This window comes from Eurosta solidaginis, chromosome 1 (assembly GCF_040869045.1).
Source record: "Eurosta solidaginis isolate ZX-2024a chromosome 1, ASM4086904v1, whole genome shotgun sequence".
Lineage (NCBI taxonomy): Eukaryota > Metazoa > Arthropoda > Insecta > Diptera > Tephritidae > Eurosta > Eurosta solidaginis.
The window spans coordinates 395,457,684-395,476,524 of record NC_090319.1 but is presented as its reverse complement, the minus strand read 5'-3'; the positions used below and the strand labels follow the sequence as shown (position 1 = coordinate 395,476,524).

The 18,841-nt window shown below is 35.8% G+C and overlaps 1 protein-coding gene across 7 annotated transcripts in view; it reads right to left on the bottom strand.

The window, feature by feature from the left end:
• Nucleotides 1–18,841, bottom strand: part of LOC137238557 (diacylglycerol kinase theta) — a 156,852-nt gene that overhangs the window by 55,664 nt on the left and 82,347 nt on the right. For 3 of the 7 annotated variants that reach the window (XM_067763706.1, XM_067763708.1, XM_067763712.1), the window contains one exon: nt 14,287–18,420. The exons of 1 other annotated variant lie outside the window; for it this stretch is intronic. In XM_067763706.1, coding sequence (XP_067619807.1) covers nt 18,190–18,420 — 231 coding nt within the window. In that variant the 3' untranslated portion in view covers nt 14,287–18,189. Of the gene's footprint in view, nt 1–10,797; nt 18,421–18,841 lie in introns of those variants that run through there. 3 more of the 7 variants (XM_067763707.1, XM_067763709.1, XM_067763711.1) reach the window with 2 other exon arrangements.

The following is an 18,841-nucleotide window of genomic DNA, read 5'->3' as shown; positions in this document are numbered from 1 at the left end:
GAAATGATGGCGGAAGGGACCCCAAATGATCCCGAAAAAGTTCCGAAATGTCCCCGACGGGATCCCGGACTGATCCCGAAAACCATCCAGAAATGATGCCGAAAGGGTCCCCAAATGATTCCGTATCAGCTGAGAAAAGGTCCCGAAATGACCCCAACGGGATTCCGGACGGATCCCGGAAACCATCTAGAAATGATGCCGGAAGGTACACCAAATGATCCCGAAATAGTCACGAAATTACACCGGCGGTATCCCTAGCGGATCCCGAAAACCATGCAGAAATGATGCCGGAAGGGACCCAAATAATCCTGAAAGAGTCCTGAAATGACCCTGATGGGATCCCGTACGGATCCCGAAAATCATCCAGAAATGATGCCAGAAGGGACCCCAAATGATCCCGAAAAAGTCCCGAAATGACCCCGACGGAATCTCGAAAACCATCCAGAAATGATGGCGGAAGGGACCCCAAATGATCCCGAAAAAGTTCCGAAATGTCTCCGACGGGATCCCGGACTGATCCCGAAAACTATCAAGAAATGATGCCGGAAAGGTTCTAAAATGATCCCTTAATAGTCCCGAAATGGCCCTGAAGGGATCCCCGACGGATCCCGGAAACTATCCAGAAACGATGCCGGAAAGGTTCCCAAATGATCCCCAAATAGTGCCGAAATGACCCTGTCGGGATCCCGGACGGATCCCGAAAACTATCCAGAAATTATGGCGAAAGGGTCCCCAAAAGATCCCGTATTAGTGGCGAAAAAGTCTCGAAATGACCCCGACGGGATCCCGCACGGATACAGAAAACCATCTAGAAATGATGCCGGAAGGTTCCCCAAATGATCCCGAAAAAGTCCTGAAATGACCCCGACGGGATCCCGGACGAATCCCAAAAACCAACCAGAAACGATGCCGGAAGGGAACCCAAATAAACCCGGAATGACCCCGACGGGATCCCGAACGGATACCGATAACCATCCAGAAATGATGCCGGAAAGGTCCTCAAATGATCACCTAATAGTCCCGAAATGACCCCGGCGAGATCCCGGACCGATCCCGAAAACCATTCAGAAATGATGCCGTAAGGGTTTCGATATGACCCTAACCATGTTAATAAGGCAGCAGGCGTGTTGGAGCGAATGAAGAGTTACATAGAAACATACAGGTAAAGCTAATAAAAGCGTGCTAATAAAAACAATTGAAGGAAGGCGGATGGCGGGAGGAGAAGGAGATTACCACTGATCGTTTTCCAAAATTGTTTAGATCTCGATCTGTATGTGCCAGATACCAAAAACTATTGATTTTGGAGAAAATTTATATTGCTTTATAACAATTTATAGATTTTACACCAGAGGTGAGGAGAAGGGGGAGAGGGGGGACGGAGGGTGTCACTGCTCATTTTGTAAGCCCTCGACTTATTTGACCTATTGAGTTGTAATATTGGTGAAGGTCAGTAAAGGTAAAATTATAATGTGTAAAAATTGTTAAAAAGTAATTGTTCGAAGGGGTCGTGGAATCCCCACCCCCCTTTCCATGCCCGAAAAAAAATTTTGCAATTAGACTATTGTCTGCGTCCCAAATTTCATCAAAATCCGTGTAGCCGTGTTGGCGTGATTCAGTCACAAAGACGAAAAAATACAATAATTAAATTATAACTGTTCCTAGGGGCGGGGACTTCCCCCCTTTTCAAAAAAATATAGCCAGTAGATCCTTCTAGACTATTGGCTATATGCGTGCAAAATTTCATCCAAATCGGTCCAGCCGTTCTTTCGTGATTGAGTCACAAAGACAAACGTCTGGACAAACATCCAAACATCTAAACATCCAAACATCCAAACTTTGCCATTTATAATATACTAGCCTTTACCCACGGCCCCGTCCGCAAGGAGAAAATTAAATATATGGGATATTCACGTTAGCCTGCTTATTAAGTTATCTGTTTAAAAAGATGTTTCTGTCCAATACATTTTATTTTTGTAATTGAGTAAAAAAAGAACTAAATGAGCTGATAACCTGACAGGATCCCCAAATGATCCCGAAATTATCCAGAAAAATCCACGAAATGACCCCGACGCTATCGCGGACAGATCCCGAAAACCATTTAGAAATGCCACGGAAGGGTCTCCAAAAGTTCCCGGAATAGTCCCAAAAAACCCGAAATGACAACGACACGATTCTAGACTTATCCAGAGAACCACAAAGAAATGATGCCTGAAGGGTACCAAAATGATCCCGAAATAGTCCCGAAAAAGTTCCGAAATGACCCTGACGGGCTCCCGGACGGATCCCGAAAACCATTTAGAAATGATGCCGAAAGGGTCCCCAAATGATCCCGTATTAGTCGGGAAAGGGCCCCGAAATGACCCTGACGGGATCCGGACGGAACCCGAAAACCATCCAGAAATGATGCCGAAAGGGTCCTCAAATGATCCCGTATCAGTCGAGAAAAAGTCCAGAAATTACCCCGATGGGACCCGGACGGATCCCGAAAACCCTCCAGAAATGATGCCGAAAGGCTCCCCAAATGATCCCGTCTTAGTCGAGAAAAAGTTCCGAAATGACCCCGACGGGATCCCGGACGAATCCCGAAAACCGTCCAGAAATGATGCCGGAAGGGTCCCCAAATGATCGCGAAATAGTCCCGAAATGATCCCGGAATAGTCCCGAAAATGTCCCAAAATAATCCCGACGGAATCCCGGACGGATCTCGAAAACTATACACAAATGATCCCGGAAGGGTCCCAAAATAATCCCGGAATAGTCCCGAAAAAGTCCAGAAATGACCCCGGCGGGATCGCGGACGGATCCCGAAAACCATCCAGAAATTATCCCTGAAGGGTCTCGAGATGACCCAAACGGGATTACAAATAGGGTGAAGATAATTATAAAACCATGTTAATAAGGCAACAGGCGCGTTGGAGCGAATGAAGAGTTACAAAGAAACATACAGGTAAAGCTAATAAAAGCGTGCTAATAAAGGCAATTGAAGGAGGGCGGATGGCGGGAGGAGGAGAGTACCACTGATCGTTTTTCCAAAATTGTTTAGATCTCGATCTGTATGAGCCAGATACCAAAAATTATTGATTTTAGGACAAAATTTACATTGAGTTATAACAATTTATAGATTTTGCACGAGAGGGGAAAGGGGGGGGGGGGGGGGGTGTATCACTGCTCACTTTGTAAGCCCTCGACTTATTTCACCCATTGAGTTTGTAATATTGGTGAAGGTCAGTATACGTAAAGTTATAATGTGTAAAAATTGTTAAAAAGTAATTATTCGAAGGGGTCGTGGGACCCCCTTTCCATATTCGAAAAAAATTTCGCCAGTAGCCTATTATCTCTGTCCCAAATTTCATCAAAATCCGTGAAGCCGTTCTGGCGTGATTCAGTCGCAAAGACAAAAAAATTTAATAATTAAATTATAACTGTTCCTAGGGGGCGGAGACCACGCCCCTATTGAAAAATATATAGCTAGTAGATCCTTCTAGACTATTGGCTATATGCATGCCAAATTTCATACAAATCCGTCCAGCCATTCTTGCGTGATTGAGTCACAAAGACAAACGTCTGGACAAACATCCAAACATCCAAACATCTAAACATCTAAACATCCAAACATCCAAACATCCAAACTTTGCCATTTATAATATATATTAGATATTAGATATATTAGACTAGCCTTTACCCGCGGCCCCGTCGCAAGGAGAAAATAAAATATATGTGATATTCACGTTAGCCTGCTTATCAACTTGTCTGTTTAAAAATTGTTTCTGTCAATGTATTTTATTTTTTAATACAGTAAAAGAAAAGAACTAAATGAGCTGATAGGCACGCTTACATGAATAGTACAATACACTTTTTTCGAATTAAAAAAAAAATACATTTTGTTTTTAAGTTAAATTGATTGATATGACGGGGGTGAAAGAATTACTCTTCATAGAACGAAGGAGTGAAACTTCAATTAGCTAAAACCAAAAAGAATTTTTTAAATGAAAGTAGTGTTGCTTTTTCGGGTATTTAGTTGGTTAAAATATTACAAAAATTGTAATTATAGTTGTAACAGTTCGTTACAGGATTCATTTAAAAATAGAACGAAAAACTGTGTTAGATATTAAAGGTAAAACATACCGAATTTTAATTACGAATAATTTTCAGTAAATCCACGGCCATGTGTGCTGAATTACCGGTTTCGAAGAAACCTAAAATGATCCCGGAAGGGTTCCTAAATGACACCAAAATAGTCACGAAATGATGCCGACGGGATCCCGGACAAATCCAGAAAACTATCCAGAAATGATGCCGGAAGGGTCCCAAAATAATCCCGAAGTAGTCACGAAAAGTCCCGAAATGGCTCTGACGGGATCCCGGACGGATCCCGAAAACCATCCAGGATTGATTCCTGAACGGTCCGCAAATGATCCGGAAATAGTCCAGAAAAAGTCCCGAAAAAACTCCGACGGGATCCCGGACAAAACCCGAAAATCACCCAGAAAGTATCCCAGAGGGGTCCCAAAATGATTCCGAAATAGTCACGAAAAAGGCCCGAAATGACCCTGACGGGATCCCGAAAACCATCCAGAAATGACTCTGGAGGGATCCCCAAATGATCCCGGAAAAGTCCCCAAACCACCCAGAATTGATCTCTCAAGGATCCGCAAATGATCCAGAAATAGTACGGAAAAAATCCCGAAAAGATTCCGACGGGATCCCGGAAGATCACGAAATCACCCAGATGTTATCCCGGAGAGGTCCCAACATGATTCTGAAATAGACCCGAAAAAAGCCCGAAATGACCCTGGCGGGATTCCGAAAACCATCCAGAATTGATCTCTGAAGGGTTAGCAAATGATCCGGAAATAGCCCGGAAAAAGTCACGAAAAAACTCAGACAGATCCCGAAAATCATGAAGAAATTATGCGGGAAGGGTCCCAAAATTACCCCGAAATAACTCCGACGGGATCCCGGACAGATCCCGAAAATCACCCAGAAATTATGCCGGAGGGGTCCCAAAATGATTCCGAAATAGTCCCGAAAACCACCCAGAAATGATCTTTAAGGGCAACTGACCCCGAAATAGTTGTTAAAAAGTCCCGAAATTACGCCGACGGGACCCCGAAAACCATCCAGAAGTTATGCGGAAATGGACCCCAAATGATCCCGTATAAGTTGAGAAAAAGTCCCGAAATGACACTGACGGATTCCGGACGGATCCCGAAAACCATCCAGAAATGATGCCGGAGTTGTTTTTACAAAAAAATAAAAAAATAAATATAACATATATATAATAAATATAACTTATATACATAAATATACATATTTTGCATTTTGTAAGGCAGAATTTAAAAGCCGTACGTTTTTTTCCAATTATTTTTAATTGACGTAATTCTCTGTTTTATTAGAAAAATAAGCTTTCACCGAAGAAAATCGTAAGATAAATACGAAAGTTATAAACGATGAAATAAATATATCCACATTTCGTTATGTATGAACAGGGCATCATTCTGTATTGCAAACCAAAAATCAGACGCTTACATTTCCACTCCGCAGCCTGGATACCAAAATTACAAGCAGTGATAGATTTTTCTCCCTACGTTCTTTAATTATTGGCAACTCTATCAAACCATAAACTTCAGTTACTGTTTGCTTTTTAGTTTGTGAAGACGTTTTTTAGACCAACAAGTGCATAATTATTAGAAGTAAAAATAATGTCTGATGTTTTGCTTAAAACGCTTAGTGAGTGGAAATTGGAAAATGTTTATGAACATTTAAATTGTAAGTTATTTAACTAAATTTACGGCCTTCCCCAAAATTGCATTAATATTAAGACAACAATTTATTGCAGAAACAAATATGTACTCCTCGCAATGCTAAAGGAACTTGCTGTTTGTGTATGTTTGAAATTTTCAGAAATGCAAAAAATTGGTGAATGCATACTGAGCTCCACAGAATAATATTAATGCATTTTTGGAAAGAGCCGGTGCTTTGCATATTCTCTTGATTGCTATTTCAATAATTTATTGTTTTTTTACAAAGCTTTTGGAATTGCAGACTATGAAACGTTTTTGTATTTGACTGAAAGTGACGTAGAAAAAATCTTCAAGGACGACTTTGCTACAAAATTAAAATTTCAGTCGAAGCTTAAGCCATTACAGAGACAAAATGTAAAATCTTGAAACCTTAGTATTTCCGAAGATTACATAATTAAATATTTTAGGAAACTTATGAGATAAAAAATATCCTTGCACGCATAAAAGCCAGCTTCAAAAGTTTTTGCATTCTACCACAACACCGGGTTCTAAGGAATTCCCTTTAGGGGCTGCGGACTTTGTAAGTATAGAATTTAAAAAAATATATCTGCTTATGAATTATATTTTCACATTTAATTTCTCAGGATTTAGAAAAATATTTATCAACGAAGACTGAAAGTTTGTTAAAACACTTCATTGTGGAAACGAATCCATCTATTTTAACACAAAGAGGCCGATCAAATATTATTGAAAATGCAGTAGAATTTTATACATCACGATCTAAATTAATGCGAGAAAAAGATTTTTTGTGCGTTGCAAATTAGATTTGTGCCAAATTTCCTAGAGAAAAAGTGGTAAGCTGACTATTAAATGTATAAAGATTATGAAGATATTGTGAATATTGTGAATATTGCTAAAGCCGATATGACACTATGTTTTTTTCATGTATTTTTGGGGTATTTTTTCTGTTTTTTGTACGAAGGGGATGGTCTTATACAATACCCGAAAAATACATGAAGAAACGTAGTGTCATACCGGCATAATGTATTAGTTCCTTGTTATCCTTTTGAAATCAATTTGAAATTAAATTTTAAAAGGATTACTACAACAAGAGCAGCAAATATCCAAGTGGAAAATTGTACCATTTCATTAAAAATTTAGTTGCACGCTTGCGCAAGGAAAGTTTGTTTGCTGCAAAAAGGACTGCATTTCAATCGCAATTCGATTATTTGCCCGAAGATATCGAAGAGATTCCAAGTTCTTCAGCGACTGTCTTCGAAGATCACAAGGAGTGGCTCCGACATTTTTGTGAACCTTGGGAGGAGGTACAAAGACGTTGGTCACAATATGTTGTGCGACGCAATGCCATTCGGACCGTGATAAGATATCATGATGACCATCTGTAATGAAATGATTGATATCTTATGTAATGATACGATGTGATATCATGCGCAATTATTGGATGTAATGATATGACGTGATATCTTCTGTTATAATATGTTGTGATATTATATATTATGGCGTCCTTTAATTGATAAGTATATCGTTAAAATTTAGAGAGGTTTGTACCTGTAATATTTTTTTAAATCTCTTTACCAAGAAATAGTTAAGTCCTTGATCCTTTTGTGCTGGTACAGCTTTCCAAAACTGATTTCGAAATGACATTGTAATGTACCAAAGAGCAGAGTGAAGGGCGTTTGCTCTTGGATAGATTGAATTCACAAGCGAGAAAATTAAAATATCTTAAAGGCAATGGCAAGAAAAAATAAATGTACAAGCAACAATAAATGTATAAGCAACACACTATGCAAATGTGCTATTTTGGTCAGGTTGTATTTATTGTTACCGGGTGCTAAATATTGTGGCGAATATTCACACCACTATGCTGCTAGTAAATAAATGCACAGCAAAAGGCCGCGGCACAATACATTTTTCATATAGATGCGTTTAACATAAGCTTATGCATTCCAGTAACATCGCCACAATCAACCAAGATGTTCCGTTTATAAATATGAAGGAACTTCAGGCTTGACAATTGAAGTTTATTTCGCCTTGCCCATTCACATACAAAATTTCGCGAAGCACTGTTATAAACATTCCCATATTCTATAAAAAATACTTGCTAACTTATTTTGTGTCCTATTCATTTGTTATGTTGCATTTTTTGATTGCGAAAAATGTTAGAAAAGTTACCAACGAGTGGGAAAAATAATTTCACTTGCAAAGTGTGCCAGCACCCTTAGGCAAAGCAAATTTCAAATTCTTCTTCTTATGCTTTGCTTGCAATAAAAGTTGAAAGTTGGCAACTTTTTCATGTCAGATGGCGCTATTGTCGCCCCGTCTACCGTTCTCCATAAAAATACGCGCAATCCACGCATAAGATTGAGTTAAACGTATCTACATATGTCAAAAACTGCTTATGTTACGGGGCTTTAAGAGCAGAAGTTATTACTCTTATACACCCGCGTATAACTAGAAGACAAAACGTGAATATCAGACACATACAGGAAAAAAAATTAGCAGCTGTTCGCGAAAAGTCTAGACCTTACAAGAAATATGCGAAAGAGGCAACAGGGAATATAAAAGCAGCGCAAGCTCTCTTTTAATGAAGTAGGCGAGTATTGTAATTGTGAAGTACTACTACAGTAGAGTTGTAAATAAAAGGGTAATGCTGTAATCGCCTCTGTCTCATTAAAACCCTGCCACGTCTCCAACTACATTATAAGTTGAGCTCAGCTCCTAATTAACGCCCTACCTTACCAGGGAGACCTCTTTTTTTAGGCGACTGAAAACGTTATGAAATCAAAAAAGCAACAAGAGCGAGAAGAAAAGAATGAAATTGGGCTATTTAGACGAAGCAGAATGCAACGATGACCCCACAATAGGCAGAAATCCTCACAACGGGCGACGATTCCCCAAATAGTCTGGGTGAATTGCATAATGAGACAGAACGAAACGATAAAGATATGTTTCCAATGTTTTAGTCCAAAACACACTACCTGGAACCGCGAAGATCCCGATAGAAAAGATCAAGTAATTTGGGGAGGAGAGCTCCAACCCCACAAAATGCTGCTTACTTACGGCAGCAGAACCGACCAGAAGAGATCATATACCTGAGGGAGGTGCGCGATGTACAAGGGACATGTTAAACCAACTCGATAATTGTATTGCATGGCGGCATGTACAGAAATAAAACTAAAGACGCGCTCTTAATCAGCGAGCAATATAAAAGGAAAGGCACCGACTGCTGGTTGGACGGCCGCACTTTAGTAGCGCTTTTAAAACATACATACATATCGCACACCTAGATCAATAGTTAAGTCAAAAATCTGAAATTTCGAAGTTATGAGGACCTCTACTAATAGCTCCAGGAATCAGCGACAAAAACTTTGTAATAATAAAAGTTGCATTGGCGCTTATGGGGGAGTTCTCTCGTTTTTTGAACATTGAGATTTTTTTAGTTATTCTAGGGCTACCTTCCTTGCCTCGTCATGACATCGAAATTGTGCTTATCGGCTTGATTGTCAGAGCGGGCGAAGATGACGCCTTTGGTCATATAATTACGAAAAATTCAATTTTCACGATGTAACACCTTCTTTTTGATTGCCTTCGATGCCCCTCGAAATATGGTAGTATTTTCTTATATTTGCCGATAAAGCTACAGTGAGCCTGGAAGAAGGGGATGCCAAAGGGGGTTAACTCTGTAATCAATTATATTTCTTCATACGGAGCTACTTCAACATAGACTGCATCATGCCTGTTGCACCAGGAAATCTGGAAGTGAGCTTTCCAAATCATTACAATGAACACGAGTTTAAAGGTCATGAAGGTAGTTTGACTCCAACTCAGTATGAAATACATTGATCTATTTGTTAAAACTCCTCTCTCAAGATAACGAAAGAGCCAATTTGTCAAGAGTCCCCATGGTACTCGAGGAATGGGGAAATAAGTTGGAGATCAGCATCAAGAAGGTCAAAACAAAAATTTCATGAAAGGATTCAAGCTGTTGTAGTGAACTTTACCAAAAAACAAATAACACTTAGATAAAACTGCAGACTTTTTGCTCATCATGTAAACGTTGTCGTATACGGATGCTTCCACATTAATGGAAAGCTCGGGTCTGCTGTTTACTGTGTCGATACAGGAATAAGTAAATCCTTCAGGCCGCCGTCTTTCAGTTGGAAATTATAGCCGTAATTAAAGCGGCAGACATTCTGGAGGAAGCGTGCTTAAGGTGCAGTCACGTCAATATATATATTGGCAGTCAGGTAGCGATTAAGGGAATAGTCGCACACAGTACTTCATCAAGAAGTGCTCTGGAACGCAAAGATGCATTGGATAAACTTCGCTCAGGCCGGACCATACATCTATGCTGGGTTCCCGATCATAAAGGGATAGAAAGTAACGAAAGGGACAATGAGTTGGCAAAGGAGGGTGCAGCCCTCGCTGAATCGACGATAGCCGTCCCAATCCGTTTGGGATAAATAAATAGGAGACAGCAATTGCAAGCAGGAAAGGCGTGGACAGAAGCACGGAGCTGCAAAATTTCTAAGATCGTGTGCAAAGCCTACGAAGTGGCTCATATATCTGAAGAGAGAAGACTTAAGGCTCACGATGGACATAGTAGCTGGACACTGTCTTCTGACGTCACATGCTGATAAGTTAGGCCTCGTCAGTAACAGCAGATGTAGGAAGTGCGAGGTGCAGGAAGAAACGGTTGCGCGCGTTCTGCGTTCGTGTCCTGCGCTCTTCAGGTCAAGGATCCAGCTATGAGGGGCAGCAATTAAGCTAGGTCCTGCAAAACTTCTAGCATTTACCAAGAAAACGAAGTTATTCTATAACATAACTTCTGGCACCTGATTGGGGTTCTTCCGTTTGGTCGTCAAACAAATTCTGGTATCACTATGGACACATTTAGTCAATGTGAGTTCTTTATTGAGCGTCCAGTTCAACCTAACCTATACGCTGTCGTAATAAATCTGTGTTCACGTAGGTTTTTTTTTTTTTTGTAATACTTACCAAATTCTTACTTTTCCCTCTTTAAATACACACATTTTGTTTTTGTTTTTTTGCTTTACCTCAATTTATTTCTTCAATTTTTTAATATAGTTGTTATATAGTAGCTTTATTACTTATTTCTAAACAGTACATCAATTTCTAATGTTTAGGTAATTAATTTTTAGTTGTTAAATTTTTGTTGGTATTTATGTTTTGGACTTCTTTAAATATTTGCATGTGGTGTAAGCATTTCCTCAGATTATACTTACATAACATTCTGAGTTTTCTTATAAATAAAGGAATTATTTTTTTTGTTTTTGTTAATTAACGTAAAAATGTGAAATTAGAAGTATTTGCTTAGATAAATTTTTTTCCTAAATTTTGTGTCAAAATCGCCCATCAGCTGCAGATTTTTTGTGAATGCAGTTAATCGATAGATTGGCCATGACACAATTATCTTGTCAACGCATCCACCAAATGTCAACAGTTTAATTTAAAACAAAAAATATTAAAAAATATAAAAAAATTTTAGAGTTTGGCTTTGTTTCATGCCAAAAAGGTGTTGCAAGTGAAAGATACGTTGTAAGATCAGCATTACCTGTGTTGTGTATGATAGCCACATGGGGTTTTCACGGAATTTGAATAAATGGTTGATTACCCGCATTCACTGAGCCCCTAATCGTCGCAGCTAAAGTCGATTTTTTACAATCATTATTTTTTATTTACTTTTGTTTAAATTAAATACATAGATTTTCATAAGAGTTTTTGAAAGAGTAAAATTAGGCGAAAATGTTTATTTTTATTAATAAAAATCCTAATGTTTATTTACGCCTAAGTTCCGTGAGCCTTAGCCGATATTGATTGTTATAGATTTTCCTGTTTTTATAAAAAAAAAAAAAAAAGATTTTGTGTTTACCAATTGTAGATGAAATGAAATAACTTCAACTAAATTTTTTTTCGTAATACATATATTTTGCACTATAGCGCAAAACACGTATATATATATATATCTGTTTCTTTTTTATTTATTTTTTAATAATTTAATAAACGAAATTTTCTAACTTGAAAAATTTTTTTATTTTAAAATTTTAAACATTTGTTCATAATTTCCACATCTCCTTTAGTTTCTTGGCTTCTTTATTGGTTTATCAGGGCGTCAATTCGTTTTCTGTGAAGTGATAAAATGAAAATGAATTTTCTTTCATTTGAACAAATTTTTGTATGAGTTTTTTTTTTTTTTATTTTATTACTTCACACAACGTGAATTGGCTCCCAGAACTGGTAATCATTATTTTTTTGAGAATAGAAATTCCTACGTAGTTGTTTGTTGTGGAACATTTCATTTGTTATAAGCATTTAATTTTTATTAATTAAAATTTTTAATTTTGACTTAAATTCATACAACGCGTATGTCTGTGTTGTTTCTTTTGTTTTTTTTCTTCTTTTCTTTACAATGTTTACAAAAATCTTTTGTATAAATAAACATTTTAATGAAAGAGTTTATGAAGCAATCGCCTTCTACTGACGAACTGCACAAATTTTAACTGAAATTTTCTTTTTTTACTTAAATACAACATTTTACTTTCCAATCATTTTTTTTTTTTTTAAACTAACACAACTTGGATAAATCAAAAAAAGTTTAATAAATTTTTCTGAAGCTCTGATAGAAAACTTAAAAATGTTTCTTTAAAACTATTGAAATAGTTCGCCCTACATTTATTTATGTAGCATCATCCTTGGGCAAATTAAAAAAAATACGTTCATGTAACGTAAATTTAAATAATTTCAAGGATAAAATGAAGGTCAGTTTTTTTTTAAGTATTCATTACCCCTTAGAACATTACTATTCATCCTTGCTTGCCTTATCGAAATGCTGACCAGAATTCAAATTAAATTTTAAAATATATATAATACGAATTTAAAACTTAGAAATCTAGAGAGTAATGCAAATTTTATATCATTCCGATAATTACTGTCAGCAACAGAAATTTTTTTTTTCACTTTTTATTTATACATACTATGTACCTGAGTATGTAAATTTTTGTATCTTTCACTTTTTTAAGTCAATTCCTTGGTACTATGCTCTTAGATACATTTTACTTCATTTCTTTATTTTCTACGACACTTGTAGTTTGCATTGATTTAGTTTTGCCAATCGTTTTTAAGATGAGTACGATTAAGTACCTTGCACACATACAAATATTTATTGTAACTTCCTATTACTATTTTCGATATTTTCTTGCATTGCTTTGCTTGAGGTACATCCACAATTTGAGTGTGGTTGTTCAGAATTTAGCCTTGTTTGTTGAATTTGTTTATTTAAATACAATATACAGTTGTGAACACGAAAATGGCAGCAAAATGTATTAGCAAATATTAGGAGTTATCATCGTCATTTATTTATATTGGTGAATTTCAGAAGAAGATTTATTAAATTGTATAACGAAAACAATGGAAATGAATTTTAAAAACAATTTTCTTGGATAATGTTCCGGAACACTTTCGAAAAAGATCGAGAAATGTTAAGAAATCTTCATGAAAATATCGAAACTTTTACATAGACTTTTCAGAAGCTTTTTGTACACACAGTTTTGTAGTCCGAACAAAACAAGTTAGCAGTTTCTAAAAATTTATATTCATTTTTAACAAATTTGTTTTTTTGAATGGTGTTTCTGATTTTCTACCCTTTAAAAAAATTCATTTGCATTTATGGAAGGAAACGTATTACCCTTTTTAGATTTTTTTTTTAAATAAATGCAAACTATGCGAGATACCACACTTACACTTCGTTAAAATAAAATTTACCACAAAACGGTATGCTCCACCACAATTTTTCTTTTTTAGAAAACGTTTTTCTAAGAGATCTAACTGAAAAAAAATAACTTATAAAATTGGGTAATCGGGTTTTGCTGTTTTTTCATGTTCACAGCTGTGCACACATCTCTAATACTACAATGCAATTATATAAAGTAGATCTACTTCGAATAATGATCTACGGATGTACATATTTATTTATGTACATTGTAGGTGGTATAGTATATGTATAGTGAAAATGAATAAAATTCAGAGAGCGGCATGTATTTAACGTACTAATTTCGTATATGTGTATATGTGGCCACATGCAATAACCGCCTAAGTCCTACCTTTTTAAACGGGACTTAAGCAATTATTGCTTATGACCATAGATATGTGGGTATGTGTGTACTATGCGTGTACTATGCGTGTATGCATTCGGTAAAAAATTAAAAATGTGGAATGTTTTCTTTTGTTATGAATGATAATATAATTAAAACGAATGTAATTATGAAATTAAAGAAATTCATGTAGGTAACCGCTATTAAGTTTTCACATATGTACAGATATATGTATGTACTATATATAAATATACATACATATGTATGCATGGAAGTATGTATAGAGTTGGATTAATTGTATGTAATAATTGTCATAAATAAAAAAAATAATTTGATTAGCACGTTAAATCAAACGCTCACTATACCATATTCAGAAATCTGTGTTGTTTTGGGCATTCTCAGTGTCAGTGTCTCCGGTGCTGGTGTCACTGCTCGTTGCCATTACGGCAATTGGCGCTAGTGAAAGTTGCGATGTTCCTGTGCCGGAGACTGCCATCGAGGGTTCGGTATTGCGCCGCTTCATTTTGCTTTTATTCTTCTTCAACATAGTTGCCTATTTATGGCATTTTTCGCATTTGGTTTTTTAACGTTTTTTGTTTTGTTGTTATTTGGAAATTACGTTAATTTTGTAAAAGTTTCCGTCCGGTACATTTACATCGATAAAACAATATTTATGAGATGTTCAATATGGCCGTTATTATTTAAAATTATTGTTTATTTACAGTTTGTTTGCATAAATGTTCGAAATGGTTATGGCAATTGGTAAATGTTTATGTTTTTTAAAGGTGTGAATATTTTTTACGGGTTTATAGATATCCAAAGAATATTGCAAAAATATGGCAAGACATAACAAGAATAAGAAAAAAAGGAAATTATTATCAAAAAAATGTTAATGCATTATATTTTACTACTTAATTGAAAAGTTATAGCGTTTAAATTAGTTTTGGATTACAATTCAATATCTGTGAAGTTTAATATTTAGGCTAAGATTTTAAAAAGTACCTTCATATATGTACATGTGTACATGTCCATTTGTATGCAATATTAAAGATGAATACGTACATATATACATATATGTACATACAATCCACTATTCTATGCGGGTCTTCCAAACGAAAGTGGTGTATATATGTACATACATACACACATATATAAACAGATTTTAATTTCCAACGAATTAATGACAAAAACTAACTGCCTATTTCTATTTTTTCCCCAAAAATAAGCATAACCAATCCTTAGAATAGAAAAAGCGGCGTTTTTGTCGATATCTTTGTTTTTAGGTACATCTCTGGTAAATTAAAAGAACTGGGATTATCACCTTGTGGCTTACAAAAATTGTGAGCGAGATCGATGCAGTTTTCAATATTTCATAGGAATTATATGTGATGAATTTTATTAAGTTTCGCACCATAAGTAAGTAGGAGGTAATTAAAGCTACACACCCACACATACGCAGTAACGAAGTCTGCTTCTATGGTGGCAATGAGTATTCGAAAATGTGATTCACGGATGATCCTAACGCTCATAGAAGCTCACGCAAGGCTACGCATACATAAACGGAGTTAAACCAATGCATGACAATGAGTTTGATTTTAACTCGTGATAAGTGAACTACATCCTTTTGGGACGACGGTTAATGGCTGCAACTACTTTAGATATCGACTAAATTCTGACTGGTACGAGTACAGTCCAAAAAAATCTATTAATATCACTTTTTTGGGAAATTTTAACGAAAATCGATCAGGGTAGAACTATTAATATAAAAAGAAAATTTGGGGACAGCCGCATATTTATATTCGAATACACAGCGGGTTGCCCTAAAACATCTTGTAAGCAAGGGTTAAATACAATTATCGTTCGCTTTACAAAAGATTGCGTATTTTGTAAGCTTCAGGTGATTTTTGGGGATCGAACTGTTAGCAATATTAATTGAATATATATGTAGGTATGTGATTGACTGCACTACGATTGCGACTACTTTATTCGGAATTTCTCACTTCTTCATAATCACAATCGCGGTATAAATATTATTATGTACTGCACCTTCAACTGTGATAGTTCCCATACGAAATAAAAAAAATCAAAAGTCCGTCCCTAAATCTGGCGCTTATGTTAAGAGGTTCTTGTTTATTTTTAGTATTTTTCTTCCTGGCAAATACAGCCGAAATTATTTTTTTATTGTAGCTTGATTATTTGACAATCAATTTTTAAAATTGATATATGTATTTTGATATTTTTATCTTGAAAAGCTCTTTAAGTCCATCTTATCCCTATTTCAGTTCTGCAATCTTCTTCATACTTTAGCCATTTTGTCTTAATTTGATTAAAAGAAAATCATGCTTTAAGAGGTAGAACTGGTTTAGTTGGCAAAACTATAAGAAAACGACTTCCGAGCGCAAAACGGCATGTGAAGGAATTATAGAGCTTCTCAAGACAAAAATAATGGCTTACCAATTTAAAACAAATGGTTCTCAAATAGTCGGCAGTTAAAAAAAACTGTCGCCTGTACTTGCATAAATCATCAAAAAAAATTGTTTTTATTTTTCCAGGAGCCTCTGAACATAACCTTCAATTGTAGAGGCGGACGTTTGCAAATTTTTTTACGATAAAGTCCACTGTACTTAGTCGTGATTAAAAAATAGTTTAATTTACGATTATTACAATGGTATTGTTTGTCATCCAGCTTTGCTGTGCATGTACAAATCTTTGTACATATGTATGTATGTATATTTTATTGCTAAATTTAGGGCACTAATTCAATTCAAGTATTCATGAACTAAGTTGTGCAAATATTTATATTGAAGTGTGAAAAAATATAAGTAAAAAAAAAAAAAATTACGGGTCTGATGGTCTTATGAATTTCTAAAATAAAAAAAAATAAGTAGTTGTTCATAGTTTTGAGATAATAGGGCAATTAATATAATCTTGTAACCTTATACACCACATATACTTGGAAAAACTTTATGATAAAAAAAACATCTTTATAAGGTTTATACAGATATGAGGCACGTACAAGTTTACACCAATATCATTAACTTTAAGGAATTTACATAAATGTCTCATAACTGCATAGATTTGATTACGGTCTTGGTTAGGGCGGGTCGATTTAAAAATCGCTCATTGCTCTATGAAAATCGTATTCTAGGGATCAAAATAAGAAACTTTGCCGAAGGAACCATACCTCTAAAACGAATTCTGATGTCCCCCCCTTTGGGTCGAACTTTTGGGTAGGGGCAATTTCAATTCTACCTCCTGTGTCTTGAGGTGGCTTAAAAAAAAACACAAGCAATTTTACGATCTGCAATTGTGTCACAGTGATACCTTCATTTTTTAAAACGGTTGAATAAAAAACCCACACAACTATGTTTACGACATGCAAATGCATCACAGTGATGCCTTGGTTTTAAAAGGGGGTTGTAAAAACGCTAATTTCTAATAATTTTTTTTTAATTTCTTTTCTATTACTAAGTTAAATTCATTTTTTCATTTACATATATTCTGACTAAATAAATTTCTAAAGAGAAAAATAAACTCCAAAAAGAAAAAACATAGGCATTTCAAAGTGGGTTTTTCAAAATTTGCCCCTACGACCCAAAGGGGGGGACATCAGAATTCGTTTTAGAGGTATGGTTCCTTCGGCAAAGTTTCTTATTTTGATCCCTAGAATATGATTTTCACAGAGCAATGGGCGATTTTTTTGCCTCTCCACAAATCGACCCGGCCTAGTCTTGGTCCATCTACAAGTTTTCTAGTTTTATATGTTAATAAGCTTTTAGAGACTTAAAATTTGTTTAACAAATAAATATTTCATTTTGCAAAATCAACTACATTTTATGAAAGTGCCTCACATATATTAAATTTGGAAAATTCCAAAAAATACAAATTATTCAACTGACTAAGAAACAATTTCTGTAACGAAAGATTATAACCATTTTCTTTACTTTATGTTCACTTTTAAAGTACATTTTTAGCTATACCTTTTTTTTGTTTTTTTGTTATATGAATTTATAAATTTTTTACGGCATTGAGCTTCTAGTTTTTGATAAGACTTTATAGCTAAATAAGAAGTTGGTATATTTAACAAAATTTTAGTAGAAGATTTTTTGTAGTTGTATGCTTTTTGGAAGTTGTTTTTGTAAATTTTGTTGTTTGTATTTCTGTTCATTTTCTTTGCCTAACTTAAGCCTGTTGTAATTGCAATTTTAATTGTTTTTTTTTTTTCATTTGTGCTGTTTTTATTAGTTCGTTTGCATTTTTAACAATCATAAAAAGCAAGAAAACAAAATACTTGGACCGGACGGACGCGTTCTCTATGTGCCAATTGCCGGCTCACGATCGCGGTCACCATTTTCTGGTGTGGATCCCATATGGCTTTGTCCCAGTCCACTACAGGCACCTGCACTGGTACTTATTTGATTGGCACCCTGTACTGCTGCAGATGATGCGGTCGCTGATGCTGATAAGCTACTGACAAGTACGGCTGGTGAAATATGTGGCTCAGTAAGACGGCGTTTACCTCTATTCTTCTTCAGCATTGTGGCCTGTATTGGAAATGTTTGGGGAAGGAATGTTGAGAGGATGACCAGATAAGCTACATAGTCAAAAATCTTACTCATATTTCTTGTCATAAGTCGTGTGTGCTACTTTAAATATAGCTTTAAACTATTTACTTAATAAATTAATACACGTTGCCGTTGCATGTTGCTGTTATACATACACATGTACATATCGTCAATTAATCTACAAAACCATCGCTAAGCAGAAATATCTCCTGAAACTTGAAACTTATGAATTAAGGAAGAGCTTCATTGCTGTCAAAAATCAAACAGCAAGTTCCCACTAGGTTTTCAATTCTTTTTGTTATATATGTACGTACATCCTGTTTGCTTTGTTTTTACAATTTTTTTATTGGAAACCATGGGAACAGTATTCAACTTATAATATACATACATACATACAAGA